Genomic DNA, 20,392 nt, shown 5'->3' on the forward strand with positions numbered 1-20,392 from the left:
AAATGTCAGTTCCAGCATGGGCAGAGCCATTGAGGCAACCTCCATAAAAAAGTTGTGATCACGTCACCATCAAGAGAGATCAGTTAATAAAGTTGGCAGTCCCACCCCATTAAAATGATTGACACTTTTATTGGAAATATGGTTTATGCTAGAATGTGTTTTCTCAGTTATGGGAGTGACTAGAAGACATAGCATCTCCCAAAAAGAACACCTCCCTAAGCTACATCTGAAGGGAATGGATATAGTGGAACCGAACAGACACAGAGCTGTGGTGGTGGTGAAAACGATAAAGATAGGAGTGACAAGCAGCCCTGGGGGAGAGTCCGTAGTGAGGTACTCATACTCAGCTCGTCTAAGAGCTCCACCTCTCATCTCTGCTAGTCTGCCACATGAACAACACACTCACACACAGTACATTATCACACTGAGCTTAACATTACAATTTTAACTGTGGGTCTAGTAACATTATTAGCGTGGCTTTTCGGCTTGGCATACCTAGTAATTAAATATGGATGGAGACTAATCAGAAAATGGAAGGGAGAGTGCATATACCTGGTATTCCAAATGAGCATTGGGCCTTTGTCCAAAGCAGTGCACTGCATAGGGTGTCAGTTAGGACGCATTGGAATATGAATGATATGTGACGCAGATTTTGTACCATAGAAGATAACGTTACCTGGCTGGGATATTACCACTAGCCTCTAAACTACGTAACATTTGTAGCCACAAACAGATGTGATAATTATGTTCAACTGCTTGTGCGTAGTCAGATTTCCCTAACATTAGCTAAACGTTCACTAACGTTTGTGCTCTTGATGTAAAACAAATAATTGCAGCCTGTTCGACCGCCCCTCCTCTTTCCTCGCTTTCATTGACATCGATCGTACTCCGATCTACTACTTGAAAGAGAACGACTAGGGCAGATATTTTTATTTTATTTCCCCCAGCTTTAAATAATAGAAAACGGTTAGCGAGAGCTAAATTGGTTATGATCTGTAACGAATCGTAAAGGGATCTATCGATCCCAGGGATGTCTTGGTTGTGAAACTGACAATTGTTTATCCGAATCAACCATTGAAACCGATCACTAAAAACAACATACAACGTACGTTTTGTTATTAATAAACCCATTATACAGCAATACCCAACATTACTTGATTCCAGAATAAATTCAAATTAACGGGAAACGAATGTTATGACTTTCATATCGTGGTCGTTGGAACGAGTTGGGAGCTTATAACCATCTGTATGATATGTTTTGGTAATAAACCACTCCCACAAACAAGGAAGTGTTTTATCGTTTCATTTCTGTGAAACCGAGAGTAAAACCTTCAACAGAGAAATCGGATGTCTGGTACGTTTTCTACACATTAATACTTAATGTTTTATCTTTTACCTTTTCTTTTACAATTTAAATAAATCCAAAGATCAATAATTATTTTTGTCTCCAGAAATGTCCCTGTTTACTTAAAAAATAAAAAACGGTAAAGTTAAATTGTTTATAAAGTTCTGTCAGAAGTGTTAAACATTTTAAATTGTGGAAAGTGAACAGTCTCCTGTTTAGGAATACATTATTGTGTTGCAGATATTGATTGTTGAAGTATCCAGCAGGAAAGACATAATGGGGAAAGATGACCACCATGAACCAGTAAAAAAGAGCTACAGAGATGCTCTTCAAACACAAATCAACAAAGGTGAGCGTAATGTTGTCAAGTCAATTAGGAAGGTGAATGTTAAGGTTAATAGGACCACCCAACCTCTTGGAAACATTTACTGTTTTACATTTCATCAATGAGACGATGTAGCCTAGAACCCAACCATGTAAGATTATGTTTCTTATTTTCCTCTCAGTGAGGACTTCTGCTAGACCAAATGCCCCTAATACTGCCCAGAACATTCACCTGACAAGACTGAGGAGTAACATTTGTGACCTGATGACCCAGCACCCTAACGGGGTATCGCTTTCCCGGATGAGACAGGCTTGCCCACTCCTCCTGCATCCGGAGCTCCTGGAGCCCTACCCCTCAACCAGGCATCTCCTGGCCTCCCTACCGGATTTGGTGAGACTTCAAGGGATTGGGGTACAAACACTGGTGCTCCCAGCACTGGGGCATGGCCATGGTGGCAAGGAGATGGGTGGGGGAGTGATGGGTGGTGGTGGCAGTCGATGTCTTGACAGATGAAAATACCTTGTGGATCACAGCGAAAGACTGACTTAATGAAAATAATACCTCAAACCAAGACAGGCAGGCCAATGTAATAAGCTCAAATTCTGTGAGGATTAATCGGAGAAACACGCAATCAACACATCCTACCAAAAACGTACCAAGAACACACAGGAGGAGACCACCAGTGTGATGTTTACTTCAGTCTGAATGATTATGAACTTGTACACCAGATTGGTCGTATTGAAACAGATCAATTTAAAAACAAGTTTACATTTGTGATACAACATGGCAGCTATATTGCATAAGAATGTGCTAGAGTTGTCATTTTAATGTAGTGTACATGTAAATGCAAAGAAATGTAATTAATGAAGTGATGTTTGATAGTTTTCAAATCGGAACACTAGCTTACTTCAACAATCGTTGTACAGAATAATTTAGTAATACTGAATTTAGTTTTTACAGATTTATAGGACACATACTTTGTTACCATAATAAACAATTCCAGTTTTATAAACATTCAAAGGAATAATTCTGCAAAATAACATGGGAGGTGCTTTCTTGTAGGGGCAAAGTAATTTTTCTCATGTTGTTTCCACAGTGAAAGATTATCAGGCAAGGTTATATTCACGCACACAATCTGTAACATATGGTAAGGTGCTCATTGTACCATGTCTTTTGTCTCCATCAACTTGCTCATCTTTAGCTCATATTCCTCCCATCTACTGGTTCTAAGCTGATTACTCCAGCACATGGCAAGCTTTAATAGATAGCTAAGATATAGCCAACGCTGTCAGAATCTCATTTGTCAAAGGGAAACACAGGACCATTATCATAAAAAGAGGGACCTATTAACAGTATGTTTTATGGAGTATTATTTACCCTGGTCCCTGTGGTGGAAATGTTGGTTTTCCCCATGCCCAAAACCAAGTAAGGCAGAGTCTCAAACTGCTTCACAATAATCATGTTATTACTTCCAAGTAGAGGGACATCATTAATACCAAATTGTTGATAGCTCTGGGGCACAGCCCCGAAGGCATCATTTTTATATAGTTCATAGAATCAACTGCAACACCGGTTCCACTCTTTTCACTGTTGTTCCTCATTTTCACTCGAGACAAGTGCAAGAGGTTAGGGTTGGTACATTTCCGTTCTACCGGTTACATCAACAATGACACAATGGTTATACAAGCATTAAACACAGTCTTATTTAAACGATAATAGTTATAGTGGTAATAATAATAGCAGAATTAACGTATAAATGGTCCGCAGAATGTGACTCGGCCTTCGAGTCAGCTAAAGCGCTGCTTTTTAGTGCCCCAGTGCTAGCTGCCCCTAACTCCGACAAACCTTTTAAGTTGGAGGTGGATGCTAGCATGGCAGGGGCGGGTGCAGTCCTGCAGGAAGATGAGGAGGGAATTGATAGACCAGTCAGTTTCTTCTCAAAGAAGTTCAATGCGTGTCAGTCAAGGTACTCAACCATTGAACAAGAGACGCTAGCGTTATTACTGGCTTTACAATTCTTTGAGGTCTATGTTGGCTCTAGCGCCGTACCTGTTATGGTCCTCACAGACTATAACCCATTAACATTCCTCAGACAGATGTACAACCAGAACCGTCGCCTCATGCGATGGGCTCTGATTGTACAATGGTACAATTTAAGCATCCATTATGTGAAGGGTTCCACAAACGTGGTTGCTGACACGTTATCGCGTACTCACTGCGTGTAGGAGTTGTGCATGTTTATTATAATTGCAAACTAAGGGTTTGCATCTTTTGGGGTGGGCGTGTTACGTCCCCAGTGCTTTCTTTTGCTCTGTATTCGTGCATGTTTTTGTCCCTTGGTGTTCTATGTGGTGGTTGCAGGCTAATTGGCTTCCTGATCGCCGGTTGCAGATGATTGGTCGGTTTTGGGCTGATTGGAGAGCCCCTACGCCCGCTCGTCAGTGGCTGCAGCTGGTTTAGCCTGCATATAAGCCACAGTTCTGGTATCTCACAAGAGTCACACCTGCTGTTGCTTTATTAAATTTTTTTAAGTGCTCCCAAAAACTATTTATATGTAAGGAATAATGTGTTCTGAGCAAACCATTCATTAGAAAATGACAACACACAGGGGCATGTTACAGAAGTGTGGTTCAGGGGTGAAAAGTAGTTCCTAACAACCGCTTTGTTTATCTAAACAATCACATATGCGAGTTAGCTAGCTAATGTCCCTCATCCATCTCCAAATAAAGACAAACTCATATATATTGTTTATCTTTATTGTAGGCAAGCATGGCTAGAAAGAAACTGTCAGAGGAAGAGCAGAGAAAAAGAAATAGGGAGTAAAATAGTAATTCATTACTTAAAAATCATACAATGTGATTTTCTGGATATTTGTTTTAGATTCTGTCTCTCACAGCTGAAGTGTACTTGTGATAAAAATTGCAGACTTCTACATGCTTTGTATGTAGGAAAACCTGCAAAATCGTCAGTGTATCAAATACTTGTTCTCCCCACTGTATAAGACTTGAGTACCGGTGTCAGTGTTTGGCACCTCGACGGCGGCAGAGCATTTTGAATGGTTTGGGGCTGCGGGTCAGACCGAAAACCCCCTCAGTGTCATGTGGAGCAGTGTTGGGGGGCCAGGAGAAATGCAGGCGCTGCAGCAGGGCAGTGAAGACAACAAAGAGCTCCATCCTGGCCAGCTGTTCCCCCAGACACACCCGCGGGCCTGCGGAGGAAAGGGGAACTGTCAAATCCGGGTCCAGGGTTGATTCAGGAAGTAAACTGAAATTTAAATGTTCCATGGTGTAACTCAAATAAGATTGAAATTTGAAATGACCCCAATTCTAAGTGACCCCAAACCTTCAATCACTAGTGTATATTTAAAAACCAAATGGAGTCAGATTCTAGACATTAAATTATTACCACGGTTGTACTGCACTACTCCCTATTTATCTCCTCAACAAAGTTCTAAGTGTGATACTTGTCCCTCCAACTACAAGAATATAAATCAAACTGTCTATATGGTCATACTGTTCTCTGCCAAACAAAGAATCTGGGCCAATGGAGAGACTCACCCAAAGAGAAGGCCAGAAAAGACTCATTTTTACAAAACTGGCCTTTCTCATCTAGGAAATTGGCAGGGTTGAAGGTATCTGGGTACTTCCAGTGGTCTTTATCTTTCAGGATCGCAGTCAGGTTGACAAGGACATTAGTTCCCTTCCCAAAAAAATAAATGTCGTTATGGCATTGGATAATTGGGATAACATTATTATTATTTTTATTAAGATAAATAAACTAATCAACAAAACCATGTGCCACCTTATGCAGGTAGTATCCCTTAAGCTGGGTGGCCTGGGTGGTGGAATGGATCAACCCTAATGGAACAATGTTGCCCACTCTCTGGACCTCATGGACTGTGGCATAGACATAGGGGAGGGCTGCCCTGTCATCCATGGAGGGAATGCGGTCAAACCCCAACACATATTCAATCTCCTTATGACATTGCTCTAGAAAAAAACAGAAAAGACTGTTAACCCTAACCCTGTTCCTTGACTACATTCAGGCAGGCACACAAACAAAGGAACGCCTGCTCAAGCAAAGGTAGAAAGACATACCTATTACCTACCTTGAATGTGCGGGTGCTCCATCATGTAAATGAGTCCCCATCTGATGGTGGTGGAGGTGGTGTCAGTCCCGGCTAGGAAAAGATCAGCGACTGAGAACACCATGTTCTCTTCGAAGAACGTTGAGTTTGGAATCGACTCCTGCTGCTCCGTAGATGTAGGATTTACATTATGTAATATCTCATTTATAACCATAGACAATTGAGTGATTAACTGGAGAGTGGTTTCCAAGTTTAAATTTAGCTACTGGAACAAGTGCAAAACAGTTAAAGAAACACTGTGACATGTAAAAAAATGTAATCCTGTCCAGGTTCCGTCTTGTTTTGTTGTACTTGATGTATCCTAGTTTCTAACTTTTAGGATAACATCAACAGAGCCTTCTGTTCATAGATTTACCTGAGATGGTGGCAGATCATTTGGAGAGACCTATTTGTCACTTACTTTCTCCATTTGAACTAAGTAAGCATCAATGAAGTCTCTGAGATTGTCCTTGTCCAGGGTCTTCCTGTGTTCTCTGGCCTCCTCTGATATGAAGCCAGTCAGCTCTGATGCATTCTGCTGAATCCTCTGGTGCGGCCCCGGGAAATGTTTGATAAACGGGAACAGATTGAAGATCTGAAGAGATAAATCAAAAGAATGTGAATTGGCTGCCAAATTTCTTGACTACTGTAGAAGTGTGGAACATGTATTCCCTCAGTGATATATTACTAGTGTCCTCTGTCATAAATCTTAATATCTCTAGGACTCACACCTGGCCAAGAGCGGATCCAGTCAGGAAAATGTTTTCATTGATGATGTCCAGGAGGTTGTGGAAACGCTTGTCTTCATAGTCATAGCGGCCTCCAAATACCACTGAGCAGATTATGTTGGACACTGCGTTCTGGATCATATGTTGGGGGTCAAATGGATTCTCTTCATGATCAACAATGATGACAAGAGATGACAGAAAAAAATTACATTATGCTCCGTTTGATATTTTATTTTATATCACTGAATTGTAAAAATGTATACAAATATTTCCCAACATCAAACCAATTTCACCATACAACAGGGGGTGTATAATTAGGAGGGGACAGGGGGGTCATGACCTCCGCAATATTACAGACAGGTCAATGTGACCCCCAACATACAATACAAACCTACACCGTTGCCATACAATAATTTATTTTAAAACACTGCAATATATTTCCTTAAATATTTAGTTTTGTTAAATATTTCCCAACATAAATCAATGTCATCATACAATAATATTTTTTTACTGGCAGTGTTTAAAAATAAAATATCAAATCAATGTAGCATTTGTAAATTAGGTATATGAGAATTTATCTGAGGTTTGAATACATTTGCAATGTACTGTATACAGTCAACTTTTCTGACCCTTCATGAAATTGAGCAAAATTGAATGCAAAACATAAACAACACATCGGAGTCATATTGGGGGATAAAACATAAGGGGGAGTTGTATATTTTCATTTCAGCAAGATCATTTCTCAAAAACAAAACATTTCCGTGAGTAGTATATTTTTCTAAAGTGAATGGGTGTGTCCAAACTATAGACTGGTACTGTACTTTTGGAAGGATCTTGGACCACTCCTCCATGCAGTATAATTTAAGACTCTTTATGGACTTGTTCTTATGGACCGATTTATTTAAAATATTTTTAGGGGTCCCAGTACTTCTTAAGACTTGCATTTTGCAGAAACAATCATGTCTCTCAATCAAATGTTTGTGTTTAAAATGATAGTATACGACTCCCGCTGTTTGAGCCCAAAATATTACTCATTGGTTGAGTTGTGTATTTATTTGATTCACTTTCGCTAAATTTTATGAAGGGTGCCAGTACTTCTTGAGTTGACTGTACATTTGTATGTGACACAAATCAAGATTCATTCATGGACACGCCTGACAGACTCCTCACCTCCCTCCTTCTCCAGCTCATCTATAAGATAGTATGCTTCCTCTGTGACTCGCTCTTCCAGGGATTTCTTGCCCAGGCCAAAGGCCTTCAGGGTGAGAGAAGCAAATTTTCTCTGCTGCCTCCAACTGTCGCCATTAGACATCACAATTCCTGTGAGTTTTTCAGAATTTAACAATCATTTGCAATCTGGAAACACTAGTTAACAAGTGTAAACTTCAGGATGATGCCATACAAATGGAATGAACTGTTTAACAACCTCATTGCTGCGATCTCTGCATTTCAGTTGCACATGGCACCTTGCACCTCCAACTTGTTTGATTACATAGTCAGAATTGCCATTTGTGCTGGCATTTGCCTCATCGCACAACTATTCATTTCCCACTTGTACATACATGTACTTAATACTTGTAAATTTGCTGCCCTCCCCTATTTGCCTTAGTGCTCATTTAGAATTACCATTTGCACTGTATTTGCCTTCATTGCACATTGATATATTCCACTTGCAACTTACACTATACTTGTAAATTTCCTGCCCTTTTCTATATGCACTTTTGGTTAGATGCTAACTCCATGTTGTACTGTACTCGTACTGTTTGATGACAATACATTTGAATCTAATCTAACTATTTAACTTTTTGGAAGTGAGGTGAGCTAGCCAAAGGAAATCATGAGAAAAATAATGAACCAAATTAATGTTATACCCTTGTAATGATACTACAATACTATAAAACCTAGTATTGAAAAGGCTAAAGCCTTTGTGTGTTTTAGTGAACAGTATGTTAAGGAATAAGCCAGGCCGCTGGGTAGAAGACAACTTATTACCCACTGTAACATTGCTCATAAAGAAGTTATGTTCCTGTAACTTAACTACTCAGCCCTCTTCCATTTCTTTTTTTTTATTGATCTAATATATTTCATTCAGTTATAATTCCCATTGTTTTCCCAATCCCAATTCTGAAAACAATATAGCGAAGTAGGAAGCAAAACCAGGTTGCTGGTGTGACAGGCAAACCTCATGCATTTTGCCAATAGGGTTAACCTACTTGGTAAGAATTATAAAATGGCTCATAAAGCTAGACTGCTGTTGCTGCTACTACTACTAATAATCTGATTTATTCGGACAATACTGAACTGCTTTAAATTCCAGTCCGCTTCAATTCTACACTTAACATATCTCCCTTCTTCAGAAAATGCACCCGTTGCCTGTAATGGTCATTCCAAGTCTTTTTGGTGAGCTGGATTGTGTGGCTCCATTGACCTCAAATAGCTAGTTTAATTGGCTTTGTTCATTAGTGCATACTTATGTTCCATCTAGTGCATATAGTGAGAATATAAGTAAAATGTAATTTTTATAACTGAAAATGTTCAACAATCACAGACCTAAGAACACAAAATGACAAATAAATACATTTGAACAAAAATTGTGTAACATACTGAACAAAATTGCAACGTGGAAGGTCTAAAGAAACAACATACACAAAAGGGTAGAGAACAATGTACTCTTAGCTGCTCTTAGAAGTTCATCCTTGAAGGAATGCATTTCATACAAATGAACACCCAATGAACAAAAATTATAATCAGTCAGAAAGGCTTGCTTTGCACTTTCAACCGGTCCTCAAGTACTACAATTCAGTTTGATTCATACAAATAAAAAAATAACAAAATTATTGTGCTGAACATCTATTATACCTACTAACATTGATATGCCCTAAAGGCCACATTATTGGGATAAGTCTGGAAGAATGTGATGTTTGTGCATCCCAAATGTCACTATATTGGCTCAGGTCAAACGTAGCACACAGTAGAGGTTAATACTAATAGTGTGCCATTGAGGATGAAGATGAGACTATGTCACTGACCTCTTCCATTGATGATCCAGTCCAGGACAGGCAAAGATGGCCTCCCTGAGAACACGGCTCCATTCTCAACTAGAGCCATCTTAGAGACCTGGAGTGTGTTCAGCACAATAGATGGCTTCCTGCCCAGGTAAAGGGAAGCAATCTCCCCATAAGTCGCAATCTGTTAATCATAATAATAATTTATCACAAATAAATTGTATGTTGCAAATTGACCACAGCTTGACCAAGACCAAATGTTGCATTTAAAAATAACAATAATATCAACCAATCTTCTCTGTAAGACTTGGGAATTAAAGCATAAACAGGGTGAATATAATGTCAGTTGTAAAAATGGGAGGGCTGCCTCATTAATAGTCCTGCTCAAAAATACACTTTCAAATGGAGATTTTCCATTAAGGACTTAATTAAATCAAACCATCAATAGGGTATTTTCGCAGTAGGTGTTCTAAGAAATGCCTGAAACTATATCCCCAATTCTGGAAGACTTTGTGGAAATATATGGGGGAAATTAAAAAATATAATCAAAATGTGTCACCCTGTTAACATCCAAAATTGGAAGTGTCGGCACACGCTGTCTTTCCATTATCCCTAAAAAAACTCACTTTCACTTGTTATCTGTCCTGCAGAGGGTAAATTACGCAGTAGCTCTTTTACAATGGTAAAATTACCTTACAAAGATTGGTCTTCCTTAGATTGACTGACACAAACCACATATCTACAGAAAGCTGGTGTCAGCAAGACTAACGGGTCTTGGGACTGTATACTACGGGGTGGAACTTTCTAACAAGAATGCTTTTTACTTTTAGAAGTCTGGGGGCATGGGATTCATTTTTTAAATAAAGACACTATATGAATGTTTCAATGATGATTTTGAAAGAATCCCTGCCTTGGTTTGCTTAAGGAGAATTAAAAATCTGTGTTACAGATACAGTGGGGAGAACAAGTATTTGATACACTGCCGATTTTGCAGGTTTTCCTACTTACAAGGCATGTAGAGGTCTGTCATTTTTATCATAGGTAAAGAGAGACGGAATCTAAAACAGAAATCCAGAAAATCACATTGTATGATTTAAAAAAAAAGAATTTGCATTTTATTGCATGACATAAGTATTTGATCACCTACAAACCAGTAAGAATTCCAGCTCTCACAGACCTGTTAGTTTTCCTTAAAGAAGCCCTCCTGTTCTCCACTTATTACCTGTTTTATCTGCACCTGTTTGAACTCATTACCTGTATAAAAGACACCTGTCCACACAATCAAACAGACTCCAACCTCTCCACAATGGCCAAGACCAGAGAGCTGTGTAAGGACATCAGGGATAAAATTGTAGACCTGCACAAGGCTGGGGTGGGCACAGGACAATAGGCAAGCAGCTTAGTGAGAAGGCAACAACTGTTGGCGCAATTATTAGAAAATGGAAGAAGTTCAAGATGACGGTCAATCTCCCTTGGTCTTGGGCTCCATGCAAGATCTCACCTTGTGGGGTATCAATGATCATGAGGAAGGTGAGGGATCAGCCCAGAACTACACGGCAGGACCTGGTCAATGACCTGAATAGAGCTGGGACCACAGTCTCAAAGAAAACCATTAGTAACACACTACGCTGTCATGGATTAAAATCCTGCAGCACACGCAAGGTCCCCCTGCTCAAGCCAGCGCATGTCCAGGCCCATCTGAAGTTTGCCAGTGACCATCTGGATGATCCAGAGGAGGAATGGGAGAAGATCATGTGGTCTGATGAGACAAAAATCAAGCGTTTTGGCCTAAACTCCACTCGCCGTGTTTGGAGAAAGAAGAAGGGTGAGTACAACCCTAACAACACCATCCCAACCATGAAGCATGGAGGTGGAAACATCATTCTTTGGGGATGCTTTTCTGCAAAGGGGACAGGACGACTGCACCGTATTGAGGGGAGGATGGATGGGGCCATGTATCGTGAGATCTTGGCCAACAACTTCCTTCCCTCAGTAAGAGCATTGAAGATGGGTCGTGGCTGGGTCTTCCAGCATGACAACGACCCAAAACACACAGCCAGGGCAACTAAGGAGTGGCTCCGTAAGAAGCATCACAAGGTCCTGGAGTGGCCTAGCCAGTCTCCAGACCTGAACCCAATAGAAAATCTTCTGAGGGAGCTGAAAGTCTGTATTGCCCAGCCACAGTTCCGAAACCTGAAGGATCGGGAGAAGGTCTGTATGGAGGAGTGGGCCAAAATCCCTGCTGCAGTGTGTGCAAACCTGAACTATAGGAAATGTATGATCTCTGTAATTGCTAACAAAGGTTTCTGTACCAAATATACCAAATAAGTTCTGCTTTTCTGATGTATCAAATACTTATGTCATGCAATAAAATGCAAATTAATTACTTAAAAATCAATCAATGTGATTTTCTGGATTTTTGTTTTAGATTCCGTCACTCACAGTTGAAGAGTACCTATGACAAAACGTACAGACTTCTACATGCTTTGTATGTAGGAAAACCTGCAAAATCATCAGTGTATCAAATACTGGTTCTCCCCACTGTACCAGGCTTATCTATTCATTTGGAAATTACATAATTCAACCAGACTCCATAGAAACCCTATTAGTTTATTTTTCTTTGATCACCCAGAAAATTGACTATATCTACACTTTAATTTAGGCAACCATGGACATGGAAAGCCCTATTGCCAAGTTCAGTAATGTACATTGCTCCTGTGCACTGCATCTTTCAGCTAGATGCAAAAGACAACTTCTCAGTTTGAATGTCTCCATTTCACTTTATTTGCGAAAACACACATTTTGTTATACCTTGAAACCTGCCGGTAATTATAGTATGAGCTACAGTATGCGACTAACTCATACTGTAATGAGCGTGAGGTTTCATGCAATAGCATCTGACAGACTCACTTCGGCGAACGTTTGTGCAGGTTTCATCAGTAGCTGAGGAATGTTCCCCAAAAGAGGCCATGGTCTAGGGCCGGGGGGGAACCTGTTTCCATGGAGAAGGAACCTGTACACCTCATAAAAGACCAGGAAGAGCAGGCCAAACAGCATTGTTGGGCCGACGGCACTCCAGCTCCACTCCCAGGCCAAAACATCCATGTCTGCCCTGTAGGCGTCATTGACTTAGTGTTAGTAGCTGAGTTATCATTAACATGCACTCTGTCCACCTGTAATAAGCTTACATTCTCACACTGATAACTGCAGTCTTTTTTTTTTCCTATCTCCCTCTAATGTTCTTGTTCACCTGAGGCAAACTACATGAAGCAGGCCTGAAAGATGTTGTCCCGGGAGGTTCTCTTGAATTTTCAACCATTTCAGTAAATATGGAGGAGAGTAAGTTAGACAAAGTCATGCCACATTTCTGCTCCAGGGGCATACCCTGAGAAAGTCCCACCTCCCGAATTTTTGTTTTGTAGATGAATGAATTCACATTTGCACCATCATATTTATGAAAATGCAGTTATGTAAGATATACACTCTGTGAGCACAGTAGACCTTCTGTTGGTTCGGACCAGACGGGATAGCCTTTGTTGCTTTGGCGCATCAATGAGCCTTGAGTATTCACAGCCTGTCACCAGTTTGTCCCTCCCTGGACCACTCTCGGTAGGTACTTACCACTGTTGAGTGGGAGAACCACACAAGCCTTGCCATTTCAGAGATGCTCCTACCTAGTCGTCTGGCCATCACAATTCGGGCAACGGTGGAATTCGATGGCTTCCAAACAGTAAAAACTCAAAGCCACTGGGGCATCAGTGTATTGTAAAGGTCAACGCATAATTTTTACGGTTTGCATTGCGTTGGATCTTTGTCATGTAATTTACATAAACAGGAGATTTCCAACCTTGAGGCCTACAACCAATGCCAAATCACAGCCAAAGTTGGGCCAACGCATCATTGTTACATCGGTTTATTAAGTGTTTTTCCCGTGCGCCAACTCTTTTCGGCCCGTTCACCTAAAAAGTGCGGGTTCATTTGGCACCCGTTTAAAATAACCCCAAATCAATATCAAAATGCAAATATCGAAAATAAATGCAAAAAATTTGACTATGGCCGAGCCTAAAATGCACGTTCATAGAAGATATATCACATTGGTTTTACTGTAATTATTATACACATTTTTATGCGCGTGGAACTCAATGATGCCCTTTCACCTCCATTGATTGTTTCTGCAGTGCGGGTATGCAATTCTTTGTCAATAATGTCGTACATCGTCCGCAAATAGTGGTTGTTTTGCGCTAAACAACTAAGGACAGATAACAGCCTCTACTACTTACATAATTAAATTACTTATCGTAATATCGTACCCTCCCTCTCCTTTGGCCTCTAACGAGCAATGACAGACAGGGACAAGTCTCCCTCTGTCATTTCCTGGATGCAAAAATGCTACACAGTTAACTCCCCCTTAAGTGAGAAAACAAGCAATGAATAGTGCTGGGAATAATCTAAATCACTTTTCTATGGGCTACACACTTAAAACTCTAAAACTTGTGTAAACTCATCAACCAAATCTAAACAGTGTACAACAAAGGGACATAATGCAGCCGAACGGTTACTTTTACCAATCCGGTTCGTTCTGGAATTGCCTATTACCCATATTTAGGCTAGTCTATTTCTTCCTCGTTATTGGACAATGTAATTTTTTGAGTGCGTTTATGCTGCCAGAGAAAATTCATTATTACTAACACTATATTTGAAACAATTATTTGAAAAGTCCCAAGTTAGAATGAATTAACGTATTATTGAACGTAGGCTACTTTACCTGTTGTCAGCTAATGTTGTACTAACTGTCCACACGGTTCTGCTGTTTGTATTTCTGGTATAAAACCTCCGTGGGTTGGAGAACTAGGTCGTTTGTGTTCGTTTAACCTGTATTACATGCGAAACGACGACTGTGCGCATCAGGCGAGTATTTTGAAATACAGAGACCAAAAATATCTGCTAAAATGTCTACCATAACCATGCACAGGTAAAAACCTGAACAGGTGAAATCTAGTCTGATCAGGGACGCCCCCTTGTGGTTTCTATTCTGCATCATATCAATACCACAGCGACTGCATTAACATGCGCGCAGTAGCCTATCCCGAGCTGTCCCTTATAATTTTGCTCACAACCGTGTACTGTACCCATCTACTCAATATTACTAATATGACTGATACCATTTAACTCTTGGAGCATGGTCCAGAATTATTATTAAAACGAGGGAGGTATATGGCACTGCATAGGTTAGGCTGTCCCTCTAAACTGGGTGACTCATGAAATAGTAAACTGATCAGAAAGGCTATCAAGAAGCCAATGGCAACTTTGACCGAAGTACAGGCTTTATGGCAAAGACTGGTTAAGATATTTGACACTATCCCAAAAACAACACAAATCTCACCTGTATAGTTGGGTAGCAAAAAGGAAGCCTACTCATGAAAGGCCACTTTAAATCCTGAATGAAAGATGTGCAAAACCCTCAAGAGATTGTGGCAAAATGTTTCATAACGAAACAAAACTAAATTGGAACCTTTTTGGCCAAAATGGCAAAGCATGTGGTGGCGCAAACCAAACCTTACATTACCCAAAGAAAACCATTCCTACTAGTGTGACACGTGGTGTTGGAAGCATTGTGTAATGGGTTTGGTTTTCAACATCAGATTAGTCAGCACAAAATAACATTTTCCTTGAGGAAAATCTGCTGCTGAAACTTTTCACTTTTCAGCATGACAATGACCCAGAGTTCAAAGCCACAGTGTAGGGGCCAAGGAATAAAAGTCAGATCTTTGAGTGTCAGTCAGGACCCCAAAAGTAAATCCAATTGTGTGGCATTACTTGAATATTAGTCCATTAATATACAAGGAACTTGACAGAGCCTGACCATGTCTGTCAATATTGTACCACTTCTTACCAAAGTTGTTATAGACTCAGCCCAACAGCTTGCATCATCTTGTCAATGGTGTGAATCAGTACTGTGTTGTAACGTATCAGAGGTTGTGCGCCCCACATGGTTTGATGTGGAAACATTCTGCTAACAAAGTCAGAAATTCAGTCATTTATTATTATGGCTGTCACTTTCGCAACAGAAAAAGAAATGAAGTTCCCAAAAAACGCATAAGACATCAGCATTCAAATCTGGCCCTCAGAGACAGTTCCCACTCATTACTAAATTGTGTGGTTGTTTCACTTAGCTTTCTTTAAATGTACACTGAACAAAATTATAAACCCAACACTTTGGTTTTTGCCCCCATTTATCATGAGCTGAACTCAAAGATCTAAGACTGTCTCTATGTACACAAAAGGCCTATTTCTCTCAAATATTGTTTACAAATCTGTCTAAATCTCTATTAGTGAGCACTTCTCCTTTGCCAAGATAATCCACCCACCTCACAGGTGTGGTATATCAAGATGCTGATTAGACAGCATGATTATTGCACAGGTGTGCCTTAGGCTGCCACAATAAAAGGCCACTATATAAATTACTTATATAAATGAAATTACTTATCGTAATATGGTACCCTCCCTCTCCTTCGGCCTCTAACGTGCAATGACTGACAAGTCTCCCTCTGTCATTTCCTGGATGCAGAGGGAGACTGCTACACAGTTAACTCACCCTTAAGTGAGAAAACAAGCAATGAATAGTGCTGGGAATCATCTAAATCACTTTTCTATGTAAAACTTGTGTAAGCTGATCAACCAAATCTAAAGAGAGGGTACAACCAAGTGACATAATGGAGCCGAACGGCTACTTTTACCAATCCGGTTCGTTCGGGAATTGTCTATTACCCATATTTAGGCTAGTCTTTTTCTTCCTCACAATTTCTTCCTAATTAAAACTTGTGTAAGCTCATTAACCAAATCTAAAGAGAGGGTACAAGAAAGGGAGTGTTTGTTTCCTTTGATGCTATAATTCAACTTCCACAAGCAGCAAGTTAGGGATATCAACGGTAACAAGACATTTTACTCTGCATCAAAGCCATAATCAGACCGTAAATGCTGAGGGCAATGTTTCATAAACACTTCCATGCACACTCCTGTCCTATGTCAAAGGACATAGCATTATTCCGCTCATTAAACAACAACGGCTGCATCTTTAGTTCTTCCCATTACATTTGGGGCATACATCTCCAGTTACACTGATGCAACATCAACCTTAGTAATGTTGCATCCAGTGCAGTGTATAGCTGCACTGGACATCTTTCATACCAATCAGCAGGGAACAAGGGAATATCCGCAATGCTTAGTGAAAGACTTGGCATACATCGTATACCTACGTACTGCTCCCTCTACACCACAGCCCAAGCAATTGAAAAATTATGATAAAATCCAGGGAAGACTTCAACCTAGGGGCTCAGGCTATTGCACTGCTCAAGCATGTTTTCAGATTAATAGTTATGTAATTATTTATGCTGTACTAGCTGTGTGTACTTATGAAAACGGGATCGATACTGTAGCCAATACGGATACTAGCACAATGTGTCTAAGTCCCTAAGACCGCTGTTGACTGGTCGGAGAACTGAAGGTCATACCGCCTGTGTCTTTGCCACTGCTTGTCATCCCAGACACAGCATCCAGGACCACCAGAGTGTGTGAGGTTGCAGTTAACAATGCAAGACTACATGGAGTTGGAGTTCTAACTCCATATTGAGACGACATCTAACTGAAGTCGGTCTCCCCTAAGCCAAGAGGCATTCTGAAGCTGCATCATTGCGGCCAGGTACTGGTCGCAGCATACTGACTAACTATGGCACCAGGAGAGGGTGGCACGAATTGGCTCAGCCCTGTTAGCATTGAACAGGTGGATGTCAGACATGGCTGCCTTGTCTTATTGCACTCTAGGAACTCCTTGCGGAAGATCAAGTCTCTGCGTGCTCATCTGCATGGTTGATGACTGGATGATGGGTTTTCCTTGAGCGTGTACCAGCAAATACTCCAGAAAGGAATAGCGAGATGTCTCAAACTTCTGGTCTGTCATTTGAGTTGTTGTAACAAGACATGGTCATGACTCACAAGTTGGAAACGGAGGCAAAGGAATGCATTTTAATAAACAACCAAATGAAACCACACCCCAAATTCAGCAATCATTTGAATTCATTCATGGCTGCTGCATTTCTTAATGTTCAAGTTTCAAAACAAGGTGAAATCAGTGAGTTCAGTTGCCCTTAAAAAAAAAAACAACAACAACCAGAAACAGATTACTTATTTAAAATTGCTTTAAATCCCAGATTATTCTTAATCGCTCCCTGAAATTTGATGAATGCAGTCAAGGAATAACCACAAAAAAACAAATGTTGTTTGTTTACTTTTACTTACTTTTTTGGGGGGTCTTTTCATGTTTCGATTTTTATTCAGTTTTTCCCCTTATAGGTCTTTTTGGCACTACATAATTGGATAGGGGTGGGCATGTTACAGTAATTTTTTTAACAAATGTCTATTCAAAGCTTTTATCCTTACGCAAGCAAAGTATGAATACAGCTAATAAAAATAAAGAATCATTTTGACCTCCTTACTTTACACAATAAAATAAAAACACTTTTTGGACCCCTTCAAAAATGGGGGTATTAAAATATTTGACATTTGTATCACAAATCAATGTAATGAGAAAAAGATTAAAAGAAACATAAAAACTGTACAAAAATGATAAAATTCATTTAAAAAGTACTGTTGTGACCAAATGATGCAAAGTTAGATTATATCGTTTTTGTTTTGTCGTGGTGAAAGACCATACAACCTAATTGAATGGAGATATGGGAGTAGAGTTCAGAGTTCCAAATTCATTTCTTCTGCTGGATGTAGTTGAGGTTGACATGATGTCGTCCGTGGGTTAGGAAATGTTGATTAGGGTGCACAACAGAACCTGTTGGAGAGCAAAGACAAAAGGTGGAAATAAAGTTAACTACGGTATGGACATGAGATCAGCGGGGGAGAGCAAATTCCATTTCAGATCAATCAAATATATTTTAAACCATTATACTGATGCAGGAATTGTAGCACTCCATCGTGGTTGTCTTACCTTGGGACATGAAGGGTTTCCCGGGTTGTGGGTAACCCCCATTGCCCTGCTGGATGAAGTTCTGTGGCATGCGGTAGGGCCAGGACGGGGATAGAGAGTAGTTAGCTGCGTTGCCGTGCTCCCAGGTCCTAGAGCCCTGCTGGCTCACACCTCCGAACTGGGTCTGGTAGGCTGGGTCTGCAAACAGCAGAAGGAAGGGTGAGAGGAAGCTGTATAAGGTGGTAAAGAAAGACAACTTCAAAACTTGGTCCTGCAAAACATTGCTGGAAAACTGGCACTAGTTATTTTCACTTAACTGTGACTTAAGTGGGTAGCCCAAAACCACTGGTGTTTCTTACCTGACCACACAGCACAGGAACACAGACAGTCAATGTTAAAGACTCCTTGAACAGAATCTGACCAGAGTCAGAGAAAACAGCAAAGACATGGAACTGACACAGACAGAACAAACAGTGCAGCCCAGTGTGTACCTGACTTGCCCACAGTGCCGTTAGCCACCAGTGCCCCCTGCTGTGGCAGGTGGTTGTGCCAGTGCCCATCCCGGCCCGGCCCTCCTCCCAGGCCTATCGGCCTCCCCGCCGGCTGGGCGAAGATGATGCTGGGGTCGTTGAGGTTCATTGGGGCGCCTCCCACCGGGGAGCCCCCTGGCCCTGCATTCCCGTTCCCCGGCCCTGGAGCCTGGCGCAAGGGGAATTTGAGGCCGGGTGGGGAGGGCCCTCCAGGGCTGTTGGGGGTCTGGAGGACAGGGCCATGGATGGGCCAGGAGGTGGAAGGGTGGTGTTGGTGATGGGACTGGTGCTGGTGTTTGCTGGGGTGGGACGGCAGCAGCCCCAGAGCAGTGAGAGCTCCAGGGTGGTGGTACTGGCCCGGGTGAGAGTGGGATGGAGGGAAGCTGAATAGAGAGAGGGGAACCTGGGGGTGTTGGGTCTGCTTGGGGGCCCCCCCACCGGTGGACGTCTTGGAGGATGATGACTGGGGGGAACTGGAGGATTGGCTGGAAACCTGGGAGAACGGGGCGGGCTGAGGGGAGTAGGGCGGAGTCTGGCGGGAATCAGACTAAAGGGGGAGATAGAGAGGGCAGAGTAGGATGGAGAGAGGGAGGGCAGTTTGGCCGGCGGTAGAGGGAAAGACAGCAAGGAGAAAATGTAAAGTCTATGCAAATTTAAAGTCACATTTCATTGCCTTTTTAGCTCATCTTTACCAAAAGGGGCAATAAGTGTGTCACACACAAATGCACACAGAGTCATATGTGAAACATAAATCCCCTAGAAAGTTGTCCTTTTTTCACACAATTGTGTGGAAAGAATAAGTACACCCTTAGATTAAATAACTGGTGTTGCCCCCTTTGTCGGAAATATCTTAATGTAGCCGTTTCTTGAACTGTGTAGCAGTTGGTAATATCGACTGGGATAATTTTTGGCCACTCTTTACGGTATGTGGTTTTGGGTGGATTAAACTTTTAAAAGCACACTAAATGATGAACTAACAACAACTGCCTAGAACATATTCAGTTTAGGAGCCAGAGATAAAAACAAGACCCAAACCATTCACAAAATCTGCCATTACAGAAGTTGCTGTTTACCCGAACTCACTAAATCTCAGCTGAATTGTAGGCTGACATCAACAGACAAGTTTATCCTCACACACAGGAAATGATGTGTACTCACACATTCAGAAGGTTGTCTGGTGCGCCCAGGGCGATCCTGAGGAGGCGGAGGAATGGGGATGGACTGGGAGCTCACCATGGCTCGCACCATGTGGGGAACTACAGACAATGGAAACCAACAACAACATACTGTAATAGGGCTGCACAATTTGAATTCAACATTTTATTAGACAAATATTTGTAAGAAAAATAATACATTTGA

General features: G+C 41.2%; 2 protein-coding genes and 1 long non-coding RNA gene across 14 annotated transcripts in view; 1 reads left to right on the forward strand and 2 right to left on the reverse strand.

Moving 5' to 3' along the window:
- The first annotated feature begins 940 nt into the window (after positions 1–940).
- LOC105011965 lies at positions 941–20,259 on the forward strand. 2 transcript variants are annotated; one of them, XR_828119.4, is made up of 4 exons: positions 941–1,354; positions 1,586–1,694; positions 1,852–2,060; positions 20,174–20,259. It is a non-coding gene; the product is annotated as an uncharacterized LOC105011965 (long non-coding RNA). The 2 variants fall into 2 exon arrangements; XR_828118.4 differs by lacking the exon at positions 20,174–20,259 and having other exon boundaries at positions 951–1,354; positions 1,852–2,470.
- Positions 4,413–14,567, reverse strand: LOC105011964 (cytochrome P450 2J2). Of its 4 annotated transcripts, none has more exons than XM_010872478.4 (10): positions 14,295–14,566; positions 12,440–12,641; positions 9,554–9,713; positions 7,695–7,844; positions 6,528–6,688; positions 6,218–6,391; positions 5,779–5,920; positions 5,472–5,659; positions 5,228–5,369; positions 4,413–4,878 (listed from the first exon to the last, which is right to left on the reverse strand). In XM_010872478.4, the coding sequence occupies exons 2-10, from the start codon at positions 12,632–12,634 to the stop codon at positions 4,688–4,690; spliced, it is 1,503 nt and encodes a 500-aa protein (XP_010870780.1). In that variant the 5' UTR covers positions 12,635–12,641; positions 14,295–14,566; the 3' UTR covers positions 4,413–4,687. The 4 variants fall into 4 exon arrangements, with proteins under 4 accessions (XP_010870780.1, XP_010870781.1, XP_010870782.1 ...); XM_010872479.4 differs by having other exon boundaries at positions 4,421–4,878; positions 5,779–5,917; positions 14,295–14,567; XM_010872480.4 differs by lacking the exon at positions 7,695–7,844 and having other exon boundaries at positions 4,421–4,878.
- Positions 17,525–20,392, reverse strand: part of tut4 (terminal uridylyl transferase 4) — a 33,311-nt gene continuing 30,443 nt past the window's right edge. For 7 of the 8 annotated variants that reach the window (XM_010872472.3, XM_010872471.3, XM_010872477.3 and 4 more), the window contains 4 exons: positions 20,192–20,289; positions 18,995–19,580; positions 18,525–18,701; positions 17,525–18,368 (listed from right to left, as the gene is read on the reverse strand). In XM_010872472.3, the coding sequence (XP_010870774.2) occupies positions 18,286–18,368; positions 18,525–18,701; positions 18,995–19,580; positions 20,192–20,289 (944 nt within the window). In that variant the 3' untranslated portion in view covers positions 17,525–18,285. Of the gene's footprint in view, positions 18,369–18,524; positions 18,702–18,994; positions 19,581–20,191; positions 20,290–20,392 lie in introns of those variants that run through there. The other variant, XM_010872475.3, reaches the window with a different exon arrangement.

The sequence above is a fragment of the Esox lucius genome, chromosome 8 (genome assembly GCF_011004845.1).
Source record: "Esox lucius isolate fEsoLuc1 chromosome 8, fEsoLuc1.pri, whole genome shotgun sequence".
In the NCBI taxonomy this organism is placed as follows: domain Eukaryota; kingdom Metazoa; phylum Chordata; class Actinopteri; order Esociformes; family Esocidae; genus Esox; species Esox lucius.

Coding starts and splice junctions, on each gene's coding strand:
- LOC105011964 (XM_010872478.4), bottom strand. CDS start 12,634: ATGGATGTTTTGGCCTGGGAGTGGAGCTGGAGTGCCGTCGGCCCAACA. Junction 6,689..7,694: donor TGAGCTGGAGAAGGAGGGAG/GTGAGGAGTCTG, acceptor TTGATCATGAAG/AGAATCCATTTGACCCCCAA. Junction 4,879..5,227: donor TTTTCTGGCCTTCTCTTTGG/GTGAGTCTCTCC, acceptor TTTCCTCCGCAG/GCCCGCGGGTGTGTCTGGGG.